The sequence below is a fragment of the Spermophilus citellus genome (assembly GCF_964194105.1).
Source record: "Spermophilus citellus genome assembly, chromosome: 5".
In the NCBI taxonomy this organism is placed as follows: Eukaryota; Metazoa; Chordata; class Mammalia; order Rodentia; family Sciuridae; genus Spermophilus; species Spermophilus citellus.
In genome coordinates, this window is record NC_138186.1 from 126,455,987 (window position 1) to 126,477,728 (window position 21,742).

The following is a 21,742-nucleotide window of genomic DNA, read 5'->3' on the forward strand; positions in this document are numbered from 1 at the left end:
AGATTTATAAGCTATTTCTAAATGCTTTTTGGAATTCTCTAATTACATAAAAGCATACCAATTGTATTGGTAAGCCTTTACAATTTATGTCTGTTGATAAAGGCAAAATATTTTAGCTTTATATGAAATAAAAAAGGTACTACCTTTTTCCTTCATATTTCTGTGTCAAAAATATGCTCAAAAACTGAAAATAATTATTTTTCATAAATTGTGTACATTTACATCATTCACTGCTCTCAGTGACTTTGTCCTCGATATGCTTGCTTCTAAAGAAAAAGTTCACCGTATACCTTAATTATCACAGTGTGACATCAAAATGTGGACATAAATCTTATTGACATTTTGAACTGTACCTGATGCTAACTCAGAGTAAAGAGGAACTAAAGCTGCAATCACATGGGTATTTCATACATATTGCAAGATTTTTGCTACATGTATTCACTGGGCTATGAAAAGCATTTTAACATACTAATGGGGGAGGGAGTGTAGAATGAAAACTTTGAGAAGAGAATGTTTGCAACTTAATAAACTATGTGGAAAAATTAAAGAACTCTGCCTTTGTGTTTTGAAACAGGCGTAAGTGCAATGAAAAAATAATTTCAAAAGCAACTTGAATAAAAATCTGTTATTAACTCACAAGTGTTTTGACTATATCATGGATTAGTTTTCATAACTTAATTATTCTTTGTTGCTCAGAAAGTGGAAGATTTCATGCATTTTAGAAGATTGTTGCTAGTTTATTTTACAAGGCTTAAATGTTGAACAAAGAGCAAGTAAATAATAAAAAAAAAATTAGGGTACCAACTGCAGTAATACTCATTTGAGGAACAATATGTGGGAAGGGTCATGGAATTCTTAGCAGACAGAGTAGAGTCTGAGAGTCTGATCCCATTTCAGTCACATAGCGCATAGCTAAGGAATTTGCTTTTCAGAACTTCAGTGTATCTACAATGTAGATATTACATAATTTTCTTTTTTAATTAATTTTTTATTTATATGTGACATCAGAATGCATTACAATTCTTATTACACATATAGAACACAATTTTTCATATCTCTGGTTGTATATATAGTATATTCACACCAATTTGTGTCTTCATACATGTAGTTTGGATAATAATGTCCATCACATTCCACCAACATTTCTAACTCCATGCCCCCTCTAGTCCCCTCCCATCCCTCTGCCCTATACTGATGCTATATACCTGACCTACAACAAACCCTAAAAAAGTGGTCTTATTATCACCATTATATTCATACTGCTGCCTTCCTCTTTTTCTTCTCCATCCCAAATGATAGAAAGCAACCATATACTTAGAACTCTCAGGGCCTCTGTTTAGAATGCGATATTTTTCCAAATATGGCTCCTTTGAGTCATTCAAGTTGTGGTTCCTTTTGATCTAAAGTGGTTCGTGGTCTCATGAACTCCCCGCTCCACCCTCTATAACTCTTTACTCAACTGTACTGTATTGTATTTTTTTCATAGTACTTACCACTGCCTGAAATTAACCTATGGACACATATAATATTTCACCTCACTGGAATAAAAATTTCATGAAAGCAGAGACTTTGACTAATTTGTTCATTTGTTCACTGAATCCTCCAGAGTCTAGGACACAGACTGCCATAAAATGAATGCTCAACACATATTTGCTGAATAAAGCAGTGAATCATAAGGGTAAAAACAAGTTAACAATTGAAAGCCTGATCAGATGATACAGAAAAATTCACTATCATTCTTTAGGGTTAAAGTCTGGGTTATTATTATTTTGTGTCTAGTTTGATAGCAGAAACTCAACATAAATGCTGGATTCATCATTTGAATTAAAATTTAAGCCTAAATTGAATAAATCAGTGTATTTTCTACCTGACTTAAGGAAGTATATAAAAGAAAAGGCATCACAATATATTTATATTTACATATAAATATTTACATGTAAATATATGCATGCGTATATATTTTTGAAAGACACTGGGGACTGAACCCAGGGCCTCACACATATAAGTAATGCTCCACCACTAAGTTACAACCGCAGTTCCTACAGATATCACTATTTAATAATTACAATACCGCATTAGACATAAGAATTGAAATGCAGAAGAGTGATTTATAAATTAGAAAAACTGTGGCCATTATTATACCAAAAAATAATTTATCAAGAGAAGCTGAAGTAAGTAAATGCATTAGCATAAATATTGCTTATAAAAACTAGGGAGACAATTTATTCTGCTTATCTTTTCTAACCCTAGCATGCTGCCTAATAATAAACATGAAAAACAAAACAAATGTTTATAATAAAAAGTTGTGAAAAATTCTTGTGCTCTCTGCCTACCCCTCAAAGCTCTGGGATTTCCTCATTTTACAGGACCCTAGAATTATTCACTGTTTGTGCTGTTTCACAGGAATGGAACACTTCAAGCTAAAATAAAGATCAATTGTTAAGTTAGAAATAAATTTTGCCCTCAAGGCTTAGGTTTTATTTTAATATTAGTGAAAATCAAGTTTTAGTAAAATTATAGCACTGAACTATTCATTTTCAGATGCAAAGTGAATGGTGGAAGACCTCTTAGAGAAACATTTCACAGTGTAGCAGAAATGGATTCAATTACTAAGATGGTTAGCCCTAAGATTTGTCAGTGATCTCTAAGATGTTTGGGAAAAAAAAACCTTTTTAAAAAAACATAAAATATAAATGTATACCATAAAATGATAACACAAAAAAGCTTTCTTTCTTTTTTTTTTTTTTTTGTATCAAGGATTGAATTCAGGGGTGCTTAACCACTGAGCCACATCCCCAGCTCATTTTTTATTTTTATTTTTAGACAGTGTCTTACTAAGTTGCTCAGCCTTGCTGCATTGCTGAGACTGGCTTTGAACCTGAAATCCTCCTGCCTCAGCCTCCCAAGCCACTAGAATTATAGACATTGTCATTGTGCCTGGCATTACAAGAAAACTTTCAAATGAAATCCTAAGAGTACTTATTTTAGAAGGGTCAAAATTGCCAAATAACAAAAAAATTAACCAAATTAAATTTTTGATAATAGTTTTATATATTAGGTAAGATTTAACTTCTAAAATAAATTTAAAACAAATTCACATCACTATCACCCAATTCACTACATTTCCCAAATAGACAACATTTGGCTAGCCACCTCCCTCCACTCCCCCCCCCCAAAAAAAATTCCCAGTAGTCATAATTTAAAAGAAAGAGCTTTATGTAGGTACACATAAAGAGGTATTAGACACAGCTAATTAGCTGATATGTATTTCATTTACATTTCTACTCACCAACTATAATTTCATATGTATTAACTTCTTTAGGTTCTGGAATCATGAATGCTTGTCCAGCAATTATATATTTGAAATGCATTCTGCTCAAGTATTTTTTTGTTTCAGCAGCAACTTTGATCAGTACATATTTTCAGACAGATTTATGACTTTTATGTAAACAATATTTATATGTTAGCAAAGCTAAAAAAAATTGCAGACGCTTGGTAGCTTTCAAAGACCATTTTTTTACATGGATTTGTTTTTTACGTCATATTTTTTCAATTAAAATATATTGCATGATCAGCTACTTACCTGCTTCCTTTCCATTATCATCCCTCATTCATCTTGGACTACATGGTCTATAATTTCAATAAATTTTGTTAATACCTTAAAATTCATGCCATTTTCCTCTGTGTCATCCGGCTACCAAACTCAAGTAAAACTAACTCCCATTTCCATGCCTATAACTGAAACACTGAGCACTGCTGAATGAAGAAATGTCATATGCATCGGAGGATGAGGGCCACCATGATTTATGTCACCACCCTAGAATTCTGCCCTGAAACTCTTTGATATTTCTCTAGTAACCCTCTCTAGGATGACCATTTTAAATTAGACACACTCATCTCAAACGTCTGTCCTCTTTCCGAGTCTCAGAGATAGCCTTGTCTTGTACTTCCTCATACAGTTAACAGGGACCATCAGATAGAAATTGGTATTTTTGCCACCAAATTTCCGAAGTTACTGACATTTGTACCATCTTCTCCTTCACTTTTTTATACTGCAATGGAAGAAGGATCCCTCTCCAAGGCCATCTGTCTTCCTAATCCTACCCCCTTCCATCTCTAAAGACCCTAAACTAGTTTTCATTTCCTTCCCCTTAGTCCTATTCAAACCAAATCATTGATAGAAGAACTCTCAATAAAATCATCCATGATCTCCATATTCTACATCTAAATACTTAGCTGTCCTTATATAGTTTGTTCTAGCAGCAGCATTTGACACAACTGAATACTAGGTCTTTCACAGTACTATTTTCTCTTGACTTCTGTTCTGTCACTTTTCTGGTTTTCTTCCTCTTCTAAGACCACCACTTCTCAGCCTCCTTTTCTAGCTCCTTCTTCTCACTAATGCTGATTAATTAAGGTTCTTTTTCTTCTTTCATGTATAATGCCCTGGGCAACACCATTGCTGTCTGTTCCTTCAGTTTTCATTTAGTTGTTGATGACTCATGAGTTCAGGATCCAGCTGACATCTATCTTCTGTGTTTGACAACCCTAATGTCCAGCAGCTATGCAGTGTCTTGGAGCCAGGCTACCCAAGCTTGAAGCCTACCTACTCCATAGACTCTTAGACAAATTATATAACTGTTTCTTCCTCCAAAAAATGAGGATAAGAACAATATCTATGCTTAATTTACAGGGTTGTTGTGAAACTAAATTTTGAATTAATGTTTGTCAACAGATACTGTGTTGCTCTTGTTCATTGTTGTTTCTGCAGTGCCAAGTGCAATGCCTCAAAGAAGGTATTCAGCAAACATCTGCCGATTCACTTCATGAATGAATTTACCAGATGGTAATTACCACAATTCTAAGGCATTTTATACTAGCCGTATTAAATTTTAAATTCCTTGCTACAGCTACCTCATGAAACCCTTCTAAAGAATGACACAGTTTCAAAGAAAAAGAATATGCAAGAATATTCCTGAAAAAAAATTTTCTGCTGAAAACACGAGCTCACAGGCAAAATCCAGTCTTAAAATCCATGTCAATATGATTCACACAAAAAATAAAGATTTAAAATATTGGTTTTATACAATCATTTAGCATAAATTGAAAAATAAATACATTGTCTCATCTCTTTTATTAGACTATTGTAAAATGAGAAGTGACCAATCTAAGGAGCACTAAAATCAAAGAGAAAGTGGTAGAAGGAAAAGGTCCTAAGTGTCTGGTCAATATAACAAGGTACTGCTGAAGAGTGATGGTCAGCCTTACCACAGACACTGCAGAGGGACTTTCCTTTATGGGACAATTTATGTCTGTTTGTCAACTTTGCTGTTTGTCAGTTTTGCTGTTTGAAATTTAGAAGGCCAGGAGAGAAGTTTGTAGAATAGAGGATATTTCTTGGAGAAGCAGAACTTTGTAAACAAATGAGGATGAATATTTGTATTCCAAACAACTACTTTCCACCACTACTACCTTGGTGCTACAGTATGAAAGTCTCTTTCCAGGGGGACTGACTGATTCTAGTTTCTCTCTCTGCACTGATTCTTCTTGTATATATCCTTGGTGATCAGGAAGGCTCCACATTTAATCCAAGTCAAGGGGCCAATATGGCAGTCATGACTGCCCTTCACCACATCCTCTACCCAGGATATGAGCTTAATAACCACATTCCCATATCCACCCTTTAAATTACAGTGGCCATGTGACTTGCTCTGACCAATGAAGTGTGAATGGAAGCAACATGTGTTTTTCAGATACATGCCAGTGGTTCTTCAGGTTCTCTTTTGCCACCTCTCCTTCTCCTTATGGCAACTGGAAATGATAGCTGGCAGCTGCCCCATAGTCTGGGCTATGAAGGGAGGGTGGAGAAAGGCAAAATCACAGAAGACCACACTGTCATTCCACTGAGATGCACTAGGGTACATTCTCCCTGATCTGAATTTGTAGTTTGCTGCTGTGTGCAACGAACTGTGCTAAGGTAAAAGGGATAAAAATAGTTCATTAAGTCATAAGTGAATTTTCTGACTTTCCCTTACTTTCAGGTGTTAAGCACTAGCTTGACAATTAAGTCAAAGGTCAGGCCATTTATACATTTAATCAGTATGAGTAAGTTTTAGGGCTAGAATTATTAAGAAATTGTAGAAATGCTTCATGGATCACAGAGATAAAATTATTATAGCTAATTAAACCTCTATGCTTTTGAAAACAATTATAAATACAAGATAGAGGTTTATAGAGAGGAAGACACATATAACAAACCTGAGTTAAGGAGTAGGTGTGATTTCTGTCATTCACTCTAGGGCAACAAAAGGTAGTAATTTCACTTGACTGAAATGCATGTTATTTCAGAATTAATTCTATATACTGCTATATCCCTTTTAAAGTACAAATTAAATTTACCAATCATAATGGAATATTCAATGTGTGCCAGTTGTAATTCATGAACCATGAAAATTTAATTATAATATAAGCAAAATTACTGTTCTCTATATATTTCACTAAACTAAACCTTTTTTAAGTGAAAATATTAGCTATTTCTCTTTTTTAATAAAAATTTCAGCATGAATACCAATAGAAATGAATATTTAAAGTATACATGAGGATCAATCTAAATCTCTAAGTAATCATAAAGCTAATCACAGTACAAAATAACAAGGAAATATTCAATAATACCATTTGATAAATATGATTAAAACTGTGCCTTTTCAAGAAATCAGCATAAATGTGCCATTAAATGGTTTAGAAAGTCTTAGCTTAACTGTTTCCTCAAATTAAAGAAAACATGTTGTAGAATCCTTTTCACATTTACTCTTTATAATTTCCTCCTAGGTTGTAATTTCAGAAAATGCTCTAACAATGTCAATTCTATTTAAAAAGTCCACAATAGATGATCTCCCATATTCAATAATGATTTCATTTAGATAGAGTCTCTAGCTCAGTGGTTTTCAAAGTTCTATCTATTCCAAAGAACCAGCACGCATAGAACAGATAAAAAGGAAGGTGTCTGCTGGAGTTGGGGGCCAGAAGTGGAGACTGGGGTGAGTCTCAGGGACTTTTGGGGCATTAGAGATCTTATCACCTTATTAAGTTCTTTTCCTCACACCCTCTACCCCAAGCCTTATTTATGTTATCAAACACAGATTTTACTTTAAAAGTTACTAGAAACATTTTCTGTTGGAATTTTAACAGGTAAAGGTCACAGAAAACCTAATGAGCATTCAATTAACAATAATTTACTAAAGGTTTTCTACCACCAGACACACAGTGCTAATCAAGGGGATATAAGAAGGGGAAACTCAATTGACATTTTTGTACAAATTTACTGGGGAAAGAGAATTGAGAAGGTAACATGATTCACAGACCATGCACAGTGGGCTTTAATGGGAGTATATGCAGAGAAAGGAAGTCTTTGAATCTTCCCATAGGGGATGACTTTATGCAGATCAGCCAGGGAAGATCTCATAAATGAGGTCACCTTTAGGGTTGGGAGTAGAAGGAGCGAGACAAAAGCCATTCTAGGTAGATGGGATGTGGATATAAGAAGCACAGAAATGTGTTTGGTTTATTTGCCAAGGTGGAGAAGGAGAAAAACAAAAATATAGAGAAAGGTGTGTGAAGAAAGTAATGGACAAAACTGGAAAGGGAAGAGGTACTGAGACAAAATTATAAAGGCTGTATGCAACAAGTCAAAAAGCCTTCACTTTTACATCTATAGGTATCAGAATGGGTTTGCAAGAAGACTGTGTGGTATGATAACACCTTTTTATCAGTGCCAAAGAACTGAAAAGAGGGAAGATGGTGGAAGAGTGAAGGTCAGCTCAGATGGATGACTTGAAGTCAGTTCTCTGCCTGTCTACTGTCCTGTCACACCAAAAACAAATACTCCAATCAGGACATAAACTTTTTTTTTTTTTTTAAACAGGTCTGTTCAAGTTTTACAGTTTTGATTTAGGAGTTACATTTCCTTATTAAAATAGAAGCTCCATAATGCCAGGGATTAGGGACTATTTTATTCTCAGGTACATCTCAAGGACAAGAGCAGTGTCTAATACAGTTGGCACTCGACTGATATCTCCCAAATTGAGATTGTGTCTTTGGGTACATGTCTCCTTGCTTTATCTGAAAAAACTGCCCAGCGTGACCTAGCTTTGATAGTCTTTGTTTTATCAAAAATTTAGTAAATGCACAGTAGTATTTTATGTAGGTTATTTTGTGTTATCAAATTTTTTGTGTTCATAAAAATAGCAAAACCAAATTGCCCCTAATTCTCTCCCCTTCTTTGCTCTGGTCGCTAGGAAACCTGAAGACACATCTCTGTCCAAAGCTGCAATAATTAACAAGATGGCAGAATACATTGCTATGTGCTAATCTCATCTGCAACTTTAATATGCCCTGAATTTATTCTCTGCTTTTCCACAGTTCTGTTTGCATCATGCCTATTTTCTGTAAATCATTTTAGTTTTTGATTTGCAGAATAAGGCAGGAGACAGATGGGCAGTTTGGGAGATGGCTCTCTTTCTGGTAGATCTTGGCAGATATTGAGTCTGAAAGGTAACCACATTGATACACCCCCCCCCCCAATTTTCTAGGGGACCTCTAAATAATTTTGTGACTATTCATCACTAAGAAAAAAAAACTTTCAAAAACTAATTTCTAATCCTCACTCCAGATATCTGAATCTTGTTATGAAACACAAATGGATCTTTCAAACACTAAATTCAGTCTTCTCTCCTCTCCTCAACCTCAGCCTCCTCCATGCTTCTCCCTTAACAGTCTTAAAAGTTGGTGGTACCAATTACTTCTCTTATTCTAAGTCCCCTCACCAACCTTTTATATTGGCTCTGGCACAGCAGACAACTTTTGGGGAATCTGTGAGAAAAATCATGTTGCTGCCACCAAAATGAAAGGTTATCTTGTCAGAGTGAAGTGATATAACTTAGAGTAAGAGTCTACTGTCTGTGCTTCCTGAGTCTTGGATCTGGTGTCCTCTACTATTTTTTTTTTCATCAAAAGAAAGTTCTTCAACCAATTTGACTGTTGGTTTATGTGTTTTTCTGGTTCATAGACTTCAAACATACTAGCAGAATGTTTCCTTTGAAGATTTAATACTCCAGTAGTTCATTTGTGTTCCCTTAATTCAAAGAATAAAGGAGGCTTTTAAATCAAGGAAAGTTTTTTTGTTGGTGGTTTTTTTAAAGGAATTTTATTAAATTATTAGTTTCCATATGGCTTGTCGATTTCCTCTGCCTTTCTTATCATTCATCATAGTGAACCTAAATCTCATCAAGCTCCAAAACATCTACTCTCCTCACTCTTCTAACAGGGCCTTAGTTTGCATTCACAAATTGTCTATACTTCCTTGTACTCATTCTTCATGGGATACTGCACTCAAACCCTGTGGAAGATGCCTAGCATACCCTTTCCTTCATTCCCTAATCCCCAAGGGGCTATGTGTAACTCTAACATTGTCAATGCCTTCTTCTTGGGGAACTTTGTATCTTGAACAAAGTGAGACAAGAATAAAAAATAGTCTACATTTACTAATTCTACAATGTCCTAGGGATGTAGTTAAACTACAGAGATCTTCCAGGGTAACCAGAGATGTTTTGTTTCAGATTGTTCTTCAGCATTCTCTTTGATTCTGTGGTATCGCCTTGTCCCATTAAAATCACTCTCTGCTCAATACAGCTGTTGATTTCTGTATATTGCACAATATTTGTACGTGCTCTTTTCTACATGTAGCATCTTCTTTTGCAATGCCTTAAATCGACTCATTTCTATTTTGCACTTGCAAATTTTCAATACCATTTTTGTGTTGGTTACTCCTAATTTACATTGTTGTTTTCCAAAAATTGTTCTGGGAGACAATAATTCCAACTCAGTGCTAGTAGATGTTACATTTTTAAAAAGCTCAGTGGGGTTATAGTTAATTAAATGTAGAAAATAGGGGCTGTGGTTTTAACTCAGTGGTAGAGCGCTTGCCTAGCATGTGTGAGGCACTGGGTTCAATCCTCAACATCACATAAAAATAAATAAAAAATGTAGAAAATAACAAGGATAAATAAAAATTAAATGTTTCTTTTTCTGTGCATTGTGAATTTCCAAGAAAGAAAATGGGATGTAGCTTTTTCCACACTTATTTTTAGTGTACATTGAGATCACAGACTTATCCTGCCATTTCAAAAGAAACTAGTGAGTATAACGTATTTGGGTGACAATATTCTAGATACTTCTATATTTACTGTCTTCTGTGAGGATTTTCATTCCCCTTCAGCTTATTATAGAGCAATGCAATGTTATCTTTTATTCTTAACAATGATCATTCCTATTTAGTATTCATCGTATCTCCATTCTGTTTGTAATTCTTGTGGTTGCTTGAGTTTCTTTTATAGTTGGGAGAAATTTTGAAGCTTGACATTATGGTACTACAAAATATTTTAACTGAGTAAGGACATTTTATACTTATGAATACACGCCTATCATCTCAGTTTATTGCAGGCATTTCATGTCTCTTCTCTTGGTAGGTTAGAGTTCTGGTGGCATTCTTGAATATAGCTCAGTGTTTCTAACTAACGTTCCTGCAGCATGTAACATAAACGAGTGGTGTGGCCTCTCTTGCTTTTGCAATATAATTTAAGATTTTTGGACTGTATCAGGGTGGGCCTATGTACTTCTGATGGTGATTTATAAGATGTTCTTAAAATGTTCCTAAGCGTCAGTAATGACATCAGGATGTTAAATTATGGTAGTATAGTAAGGCTTCTATGAAGTAGTTTAGAAAAATGAATTTTTCTTAACTACCTTAAATCCTATGATCTAATAAAGATATGTGGAAGAGAACTTTATGAACTATTGAAACTAACTTATTAATAATTCGGCCACGTTGGTGTTCTTTCTGTTAAATGACTGCTCATGTTTTCATTTTGGTATGGGGACAAATAGCTCATGCACAGACCTGGGGTAAAACAATGTTTCCTGATCACATGACTGATAGCCAACTCTCCTGAATGCACTGAAGAAATGAAAGGCCATCGTCAGTGACAAGGTGATTAGGCAGAAAATGCAGGAAATGATGCTAAATCAATTTACTGCTAATGAGTTCTCATCTAGTAACCCAATGTGAGAGAATAAACTGATTATAGCTGCATTTTTTAAAATATAGAAAATATAAAATATGAAAATAACCCAAATGTCTAATATTTAGGGAACCATCAAGCAAACATATGCCAAAAAGATGAATCCTTATGAACAAAATTTGAAATGTATTATACAGAAACAGAGAAGCATCTAAGAAAGGAAATACCTTAAGCAACTTTTTCTCATAAAATTAAAATATAGAAAAATCTATAGTAAACAAGATTTACACAGTGAAAAAGACAATGAAAATATACTAAAAAGAGTCATTTTCAATAGAGGTGCCTTATTGCTTTGTTTATTAAAGCTAGCTAAATGTAAAATTTAAAAAACACTCTTATAAGGTCTTAAGGAAATGATTCTATCTATAACCAAAGTATATTATCTATAGCATATACATAAATATGTATCATTAGGTACATATACAAATAGAAACTCTTATATGTATGCAAACTTAAAACATCTTTATAGAAAGTATCATAAATAATATTATGCATATTTAGAAGAAATACATGTTTGTTTCTTTTTCTATTCTCCATTATCCAAATTGAGCTCAGACACAGAAGGATAGTCTTTTATTTCCTCCAAATTGCCTCACCTACATGTAAATTATGGAGAAAGTTAAAAGCAAGGTTATCCTAGTATGCCATGTTCAAAAACTGAAAACATCCGGCATTGGATGCTCAGAGACACACACTGTAAAAGCAGAAATTTGTTGAGTAGCATTATTTAATTTTAAGCAAGACTTTTTAAAAAATATAGATTCCTTGGCTTAATACTTAGGAGTGTGTAACTGAACTGGACAAATGAAGTTGTTGAGGACTGGAAAAACTGGGAAAAAAGGAAAAAGCTTACGACACCAGAGGCTCTCATCACTCTGGCTGAGAAGGTGACACAGTTCATAATAAAGTACAGAATTTAACACTTAGGCTGGAAGATACTGGGGAATATAGAAGCCATCTATACGCTTTGAAAGATATATGGTGGAATAAAATCTAAAGAGAGAGAGAGAAAATATAAAAGTGTGAGGACTGTTTTGTTATGATTAGGAAAGTACCTGAGAGACAGGAACAAAGTCAAGCAGCTTTTCTCATTAAACTTTTATTGCTCTGCCTAAATCTGTTTGAGGCTTAGAAATACATGAAATACTACACTGGGTAAGACTTACCCTTCCTCCAGCCAGAATGCTGAGGCTAATGCAAATCTGATTGATGTGTAATTGAAGTACGTGACTGCTTTTTCCTTGATGTCAGCTTTTTAACACTGTCAATATTAAAGGTGAGGTCTATTCTGACATCTTAGTGGACACTTAACGTTATTAATAAAATTGTTCAAACCCTTTCAAGAAAATAGCACTAGTATCCTTTATGAACATGCTACAAAAATCCTTTCTTTATCAATAGAAGGGAGCTAAATTAAAAATTCCTCCTTTGCTTCAAGCATCAGATAATTAATTAATCATCATTGACCCAGGAAGAGCAACAATGCATGCTGCACAGGCACACCTGGCCTGCAGAACTCTTCACTGGGAAGCTGCTGAGAGTCTTTCCCCTTCAATTTCATAAATTCTATAATTTTTATATCTTATTTGCCATGCTTTCTTCATTTTAAAAAGTTTTAATCAAGCTAACATTAAAATAATTTTCAAAGAAAAAAATTCAGATGCAAGGCCACTCTACCCTAAACTCTTTAATTTGTCTATAGGCATATATAATTTGTAGTTATAATCACACCATACATAACAGAATAGATGGAGCCAGGCTTTTTTAAAGGCATTACTTAACATTCCCTGACAATATGTTCTGCCAAACTTTCTCAGCTTGCTCATTTAATTAGCACATATTATGATAAATTCAATGCAAGCTATGAGCCCATGAAAATATGAAAATTTAATGGACTCCTCCTAAATATATACCACAAAAGGCAAATCTAACAAATAAGCATGACTTGAAGATACAAATTTAATGGACTCCTCCTAAATATATACCACAAAAGGCAAATCTAACAAATAAGCATGACTTGAAGATACTTTATAATTCACATGTATACACTGTTTTTCATCTTACCTCTTCTCCAGACAAATAGTAGGCTGATAGGAGTCCACCAACAAAGCGTATGTTTACTTCAAAAACAGAAATCTCAGCATTCTGTGGAAATAGAATGAAGGAGGTTCAGATGCAATGACAGCACAAAATTCAGAAGACTATCATGATAGCTACATATTGTTTAAAGTCTATTCAAATCTTCTATGCTTGTCCAGAGAAATTTGTATACTATGAGAAAAGTTCTCCCTTTCAGTGGTGTCAAAATATACTTAATTAGATAAGAATAATTTCACTCAAAATAAAAATTATAAAAATATTGTTTCCTTTTCCTTGTAGTCAACAAAATATATAATATTTGGCATTCTCTTTTGTGCAAAGGCACTAGGACCAGAGCATGCTTTTTCTATTCTGTTTCCTGCTTTATTTTATTTATTTGCTTGCTTCTACTTCCTGAAAGGTCCATCATACTATACTGTGGTTGGGAGTTCAACATTAGTCTAGCATATTTTCACACTGTTGCAGTGTGAACCGATAAATACAATCAATAAGAGTGTAAGTTATAGTTTATAGATTAGGAAAAAATATATATTAGATAAGACTCTTAAAAAGCAAGAACTGTCATAGACAGGCCTAAGACTCCATTTTGCTGCCTTCTATAAAACTGTTACAAGAGCTGTTTCTGAGAAACTGAAATAAAAGCTGTTTTCTTATAAAAAAAATTGTCTTTCTGTACTTTATACCCCACAAATTGTACCCTGCTCAGGATGCAGCGATAGTTATGGTGAGCTACATCCTGGGTTTGAATGCCCTTGTGGGTCTACATGACTTTGAAGTAGATTCTCGCCTTGCAGACCTTTGTCCAAATTCAGGATGCGACTATGTAGCTGCTTGAATTCAAGATGGTGGTCAACTGAACTGCAAAGCTAATGCTTTTTTCTTTAGCTTCTGGTTTATCCCTTGCTTGCTGACTGGAAAATTCCAGTCCTGCCAAGAGTCCACAGGTTCCACTTATTAATGTTTTAATTTTTATGATTGGCTAGCTTACATGATGATAAGCAAGTCACTGAATTGTGGTTTTTGTGCTTATATTCTCCGTGTTTGGACCAGGAAGCTGTTGTTCTCCTACAGAGCTTGATCTCTATGGTGGGTGATAGTCCCTGGCCAGGTAAATAAAGCTCTCTTTTGATTTGAAATTTGGACTTAGAGTGCCTTCTGGAGCGGCTCTCCATAACGACATTATGTTAAAGTAGCACAGATGGAATGCAAAGGGGGTCTAAAATCATGGAGAATTGGGTTCTAGCACTGGTTTCCAATTTTCTACCTGCAACTTGGAACAGTCACACCCATTGGAGATGACATTTCATCTCTACATGAAGGAAATGATAATAACGTATGCTGTATCTTGCTAAAATAGTTCTTATTTATACCAATAATAGCTTTCTTTTTATTATTATTTATAATTTCCCAAATCTGTGCTAATCTCTTTACATGATCCTGTCTTTAAATCTTCACAATGATCTTATGAATTAATTGTTGTTCTTATACCTATTTCAGAGCTGGAGAAACTGAGTCTTACAGTAGTTAATGTGACTTTTTGAAGGTCAGACAACTAATAAGTGGTAGAATCAGGATTTGAAGTTGTGTGCTCTGATTCCCAGTTCAGGGCTTTGCTATTCTGATTTTTTATAATATCTCACATGCCTGAAATAAGTACAGCATCTAGTTAGTAATTATTGTCAGTACTTTTATTATTTTATAATATTTGACTATTAAATGAATCTGTTTTGTATTATGTTACTTTCCTACAATATATACAAGGTACACTTCAAGCTTTCATGAGCTACTTCTTTTCATATTCACTGGGCCTACTCAGTAATTGTCACATTTGCCTAATATCAAACCATTCACTGATATTCATGAGGGCTAGCAGCAACCTACAACATATGGAGTAATTATCTGGCTGATGAACTTCGTCAAAATCATTTGAGATATTATCTCCTTTCCCGTTAAACAACTACTATGTGCCAGGCTTTGTCCTAGGTGCTAGGACATAGCAATGAAGTCTGGTAAGGTCCTCGAACTCCTTGAGTCTATATTTTAGTGTTAGAAAATGTTTGCAGAAAATAAAGGAGCTACCGATTCACTTCATTCCCCCACACACTCTCTAAATAGATAAAACGATCTAAGAAGTAAAGCTAAGTAATTGCTTAATGTTAAAAATTTTTTTCTGCAAAAGAAAGATTATGAAAACAAATTGAGAGAGGGAATTAGTAGGCCAAACTTAGGTAAAAGCATCATAAAATAAGACCACTGCTGAATTTGTTCAAATGTATTTCATAATTTGCATCATATATCTAATATATTTTGGTTAAATGTACTCTATATAGGTGCAATCTATCTTTTAACTGTATCACTCTGAATGAGGATTTTATAAATACTGGGGAAAATGTTAGTAGTCTACAAAATTACTGATAATGGAAAGGAAAGATAATCTATTAATTTAGTTTGGTTCACACAACTTTATTCTTTGTCTAAGAGTAATATGTCTAATGATAAAATCTAACAACTTAACCCTCAAATATATTCCTCTCAATTTGTTCTTGTGTTTTTCCATTTTTAAACCTGAGAATAGTCCCCCACATTTCTGTTTATTGAAGCCTGTTAACATGATTTTATGTTCTTATTCTGACTATGGATTCATTACATATGCATTCTTTCTTCCTCCCACAAAAATTTTGGATCATCAGGACTTTTATATAGACATCTGATAAAAATTATTGCAGGTAGAGGACTGAGCCATGTCAAATACCACCAGAAATATATCTTCAGCTTGACATCAATCACCTATTGGATGCAGTTATTCAATCTGCTATTGATCTAGCTCTGTATGCATTCTAGAACCTAAATCTATTTATCTTCCTCTACCTCTAAGGTATTGAAAGATAACCCTGTAAGGTGCTATGCTGAAGGTCAGTTGCTGTGACTTTAAAATTTCATAGATCTAATATTCTAATGAGTTTCTAAGAAGCAAATCTGGCTTGTTAGTAAATCCATGTCCCAGATGATTGCTATGTCCTTCTCTTTAAAAATCTTGTTCAGGAATGTCACAACATCACTATCAGTAATTCTCAAGAGTCACCAACTTCCTCTTAAAACCAGAATTACTTTTGAATTACCACCATATAAATTCTTCCTCCCTCCTTTCTTTCAAAGTTAAATTATTTGAGCTCCTTTAACATTCTAGGTTATATTTTGTTTTACACCAGAAGACTGAAATTTAGACTTAGGTTACTCCATACAGATTCTTAGATAAAAACAATGAAGAAGACAAAAATTCTCCCACTATACCGAACTGGTTAGCAGACTAGAAAAACACTGGCCTAGAGTCAGAAAGATCTGGAACTAAAAACTGATGTGAGAGCTATTGAGTGTGAGAACCTAGGTAACTCAATTCTTCTGAGTCTTCATTTTATCATTTATCCAAAGGGACAATGCATTCCTTACAAGTTATTATAAGCCCATGAGTATTAAGCACTGTGCAAAATCCCTGGAAAAAAAAATAAGGTCCTCAACAGACAACTGGTGCCATTACCTCTGCATATTAGTTCAGCCTAAAACCCCAAGGCCTATCTTCCACAGAGGTATTGAACAATCAAAATACCTATCTTCTGTTACCTTCACAAGAATGCTATTTCCCAATGGCTGAAAAGCCTTCTTTTGACATAGAGAATCCTGACTAATTTCCATTTGGGCTTGAGATACTTTATATGATACCTGGATTTTAAAAAATTTGTTCAATATAGGGATCTTAGGCCATTTTTCAAACTTCTGATTTCAATATCTATTAAAATAATCATACTAAACTTAAAAGAATACAGTCCTCCTATTAATATTCAAGCAGTATCTTTAAAAAGTTCTGAAAGTTTTCTATTCACTTATCCTAATGACAGAAGAGGGGATTGGGTAGGAGAGGGCATACATAGATGAAGTAGCCTCTACAAATAGAGTTTTGTCTGATCTGCCCTAACAATTAATGTGAATTTCATAATCAATTTCATCTGGGCTACTTTTAAAATAAAAACAAACTTTACCCCTAAATCTCTAAGATTGCATTCCAGGAGTGTACTCTATATATTTTGTGGCTCTTAGCACATAGCCTATGTTAGACTCAATTTAAGAAGTAGATCTAGTCTTTTATTTAAATTGCAAGAACTTATTAGTTAGTATAATACCTGATGAACAAGCACAGCTTGGAAATTTTTGGCTAAAGATGTATTCATAAAATAATTCTGGATTAGAGAAACTGCTTTTTTATTTTGACTTTTTTTTCCAGCAATGGTACCTAACCAGATCCATTTATAAGCTTAATAAAATATGTAGTATTACTAAATTTATATCAAAAATCAACTGGTGAGTAACGTAAATCATGGAAAAAATTATTAGTGCCTAAGCCTTTTGGGTTCCTTACCCTGGTAATTTTCCTTTTAAGTTACTCCATTTTCTTTACATTTCTCTCCTCTGATTTACTATACACATATGTAAAATTATAATATAAAATGATAAGTATTGTAAAAATTGGAAAAAAGATGGTTTTTAAATTTTTTTTATAAATCTTATTATTAAAAAATTTAATAATTTATGTCCCTTTCCCCCAATCCTCAACAGTATACTTGCTCCTGCTAGGAAAGGCTTCCTTCAAATCAATGTCATGAGTTCAAGTGTGTGAAGAATCCAACCCTATCTGAGCAGTAGGAACATGAATGCTTCAAAATCTGTTTCACAATGAGTGCCTGGAAGTCCAGCCTCCTCCATTAGGAAAGGCAGAATTTTAAACAACTCAGAGAAGCTCTAATCGGATTGAAACTTAGAAACAACTTGCTCATCAAAATTATTCACAAAATGATATATTTCAAGAACTTTTTAGTTATGACAGCTTGAATTTTAGGGTGAACTCAAAATATAGTAGGTGTGTGTGTGTGTGTGTGTGTGTGTGTGTCTGTGTGTGTGTGTGTGTGTTTAAGGGCAGTTCTCTGATCTCCCCAGGCTATTATCATACCTGAGAAATAAGCAAGATTTAATAACAGTTGCTCTACTACATACCAATGCAATAATTATATTTAATAACAACTGCTGTCTTAAAACCCAATGTACTAACTATGTTTAATAACCACACCACTACTAACAGGTATGATAACTGAGTTTTACCTTACTAAGAAATATGCTGGAAACTTTAGACTTTTCGGTAACTGATTAAATCAGGTAACTGCCTATAATCCTTGCCTGTTTAGAATTAAAATACATCTTTAATTATATAATTAGTACTTCAAAATGTGTGTGGTATACTTTGAAGATTAAGAGTAAGCATACAACATTTGTAACAGATTAAATTGCAATACTTTATATTCTTAGTATATCCTAGCAGCTTTAGTTTCATATTTAATTAACATGATAAATCTCCAGGTTGTTAACAAAATGTAAGTTTTCTGGGCCACAATGAGAGGCAAATCACCACCTTGTCTATGTAATAGGTTGGTTTGGCCATGCAGGTCCAGAAAGGGTCTCACATAACAGCCTGATCTATTGCTAATCACAGTCAGAGAACAGCTCCTTGTATAGCCAAAGCCCAAATCATCACTCCTGGCAGGTACTTCTTAATATAAGATAGAAAATACTGAATAACTCCATTCAACAGGATAATTAACTTATTTATCTGCCCACTGGGATGCAATGTGTGCTTCTCCAAAACAGATCATTTTCAAGAGCATTATTAGAGCAAAAGTCCCTTCTTTTGGCATGGAACTCTGGATCAAAGTCAAGTAGTCAGTCAGGCATATGAGAAGTTCCAGAACTGCTTCCTGAAGTCAACTTACATCCTTCCAGCAGGGACCCCTACAGCTTGTTTGCCTTATTTCCTTGAAATGAAAAGAACAAACAGCCTGGATCGTTAAATTAAAAAATAAAGTCACCTTAGCCACCAGTACCTCTCTTTTCCAAAACATATGGCATTCATTAAAATCAAAGGCACAATCCAGGTGTTTGCCAAAGTTCTGTTAGAGTTGTGTTGCTACTGTCTTGAGCAAGCTAATCATCTATCCTTTGTCTTTCTCAGACAAAGCCCTGCCTTACACCAAGATATCATTTTACCTCAATATAGAAAGATGCATTTCAAGTATAGTTTTAATATAGCTTTTGCATTTACAGAGGGTTTATATAAGAAATTGTTATCTGAAGAAAAGTTCTATATGTTCTATAAAATTTTCTAATGAAGGGCAGTTTTCAGTACTTCTCATGTAAGGATCTAGGTAACAAGTGTTTTTCAGTGTTTTTATTTATTTGTTTATTTCAGTGCCAGTAAGGAAGAGGGAACTCACAATTAAATTTAGAAATGCTCATGTTAAACACCCTTGATTGTTTGTCCATCTGTTGATGAGCTTCCTGTTAGAGAAACCACCACAAATCTGTTCTGAAAGTAGGTTAGCTAAAAACAGGTAGGTTAACTTCTCTGAATTTCAGATCATGTCTAACCATATAAACATATGACACAATGCAGCTATCTCTGCACCCTGTCAGTAGGCCTTCCAGCTGAATCTAACATACTTGGTTGAGAAGTAGGACAGGGGGACTAACTTCTTATCCATTTCACAAGCCTTTACTGAATGCTTATTAAATGACACACTCTAATGAGCACTGTAATATTAAGATTACATTCCTAACCTCAGAGGACTCAAATTCTCTGGCTGCCTATATATTTCTCAATTCTTTGTATTTCCTCTCTAGTAAAAAAACAGGGTCATTGAATTAGGCAGATCATATTGCAACTACAGCTCTTACTTGCTATATAATTTTGGGTAGATTAATTAACCATATTTTCATCTACAAAAGTAGGAAAAATACCACTTACCCTGTAGGGTTGTCACAAAGATTAAGATCAACCTATGAAAAACAATCAGCTAGCACAATATCTGGAATTTATCAGGCAGTCATTCAATTGTTGATACCTTAGACAACTCAGCCTTTGCTGGGGTACTCTATTTTTCCTGCTAGACTAGAAGCTCCATAAGAGTAAGTAAGTGATCCTTAGAGGGTACTACTTGGTAAATAATTAGTACATATGTGAATGAATAGTGAATAAACAAAAATCTGTCTTAGACTCTTTGTTCAAGGAGTACTTTGAATTAAATCAGAAAACTTATCTATGGAGTCTCTTCTTAGGGTTTTCTGCGATATCTATTACCTTTACGGAGTCTTGAACTGAACATAAAGGTTCATTTGTAAAGCCTTTGCTCCTACTTCCAAAACTATATTATCCCAGTGATTTATTTTAAGCCAGTTATTAAAGCCATTTGAACTTTGTGCTACCAAGTATGCAAATGAATCAACTTGCTATGCCTTAATGAAAAGAAAATGAGTTTTAGTTAATGATAGTGTAAGCCAATGAAAAGCATTTACTTTGTGCTTTTAAGTGATGCAAATTGAATATTTTGCATATAAACAAATTTATCCCTGACTGCAAAATTTGTTTATATTTAGGAGCACTGTAGGATAAAACTCTCAACAGCAGTATTTCTACTTCAGTTTCATTTTTATTCTTCCCTTACAATACTTCTGGATCCATTAATTGTGTATAATAACCTTGTACTGTCAATTAAAATGTTATCAGGAAAAATTGTTAATTTAAATATAAGCAATAATGTTTTTAAGAGGGAATGATACTATGTTATCCATAAAAAAACTACATTATTTTGGGACTACAATGTTATAATTTTCAGGCAGACCAATCCAAGTATCAGGAAAGGACCTGGATGTGATTCATAGATCTACTGTTTAAGTCTACTTTCCTGTTTTCCATCATTGGATTTTGAAGGAATCTAGTTAATTTTGAGGAGAGAGAGGAGAGACATGGGGGGGGGGTGGGCAGTTGGGGGAGAGAGAGAGAGAGAGAGAGAGAGAGAGAGAGAGAGGGATAGAGAGGGTGGGCAGAGAGAGAGAGACAGAGAAATAGGTAGGTAGATAGATATCTCATATGTAACTGGAGATAAGCCTGTAGGATTTTGAAGGTAGGTAGCTTAATTTATTTAAAATAACAAAGAGTGCCACAAAACAGAGATGTGGCAGGAAAACCCTCTTTCTCTGCCCAATTTCAACATACAGAACATTTCTTCTTCCTGGTTATGGAGATTTACAACAGATATCACAGAATGCTTAACAGATGGACAAGAGGTTTACTAGGATTTCTGCAGAGTAATCTCAGATTAAAAACAGTACCAATATTGAAGTCATAAGTAAAAAATGGCAAAAAGAAAGAAAGAAAGAAAATAAATAAATGAATGAATGCTAGGGCCAATGCTTCCTTTTCTTTAGAATAAATTATTTGTCAACATCAATTATGAGATAAAACAATGACTAATACTTGGCACATGTAGGTTTCAACAAATATTAATTTTTCTTACCCTTCATTTACCAAAAAAACAAAGATGTGTATGTAAGAGAGAGTAAGAACATAGCATGCTAGTAATATCTTTGCTATGCAAAGTTGCATTATTTGTTTCTGCTAGGATACATTA

General features: G+C 34.2%; 1 protein-coding gene across 1 annotated transcript in view; it reads right to left on the reverse strand.

Moving 5' to 3' along the window:
- MAN1A1 (mannosidase alpha class 1A member 1) overlaps positions 1–21,742 on the reverse strand; it is a 165,676-nt gene that overhangs the window by 93,503 nt on the left and 50,431 nt on the right. Inside the window, exon 5 of the mRNA XM_081293716.1 lies at positions 13,200–13,280. Within this exon, the coding sequence (XP_081149842.1) occupies positions 13,200–13,280 (81 nt within the window). The remainder of the gene's footprint in view (positions 1–13,199; positions 13,281–21,742) is intronic.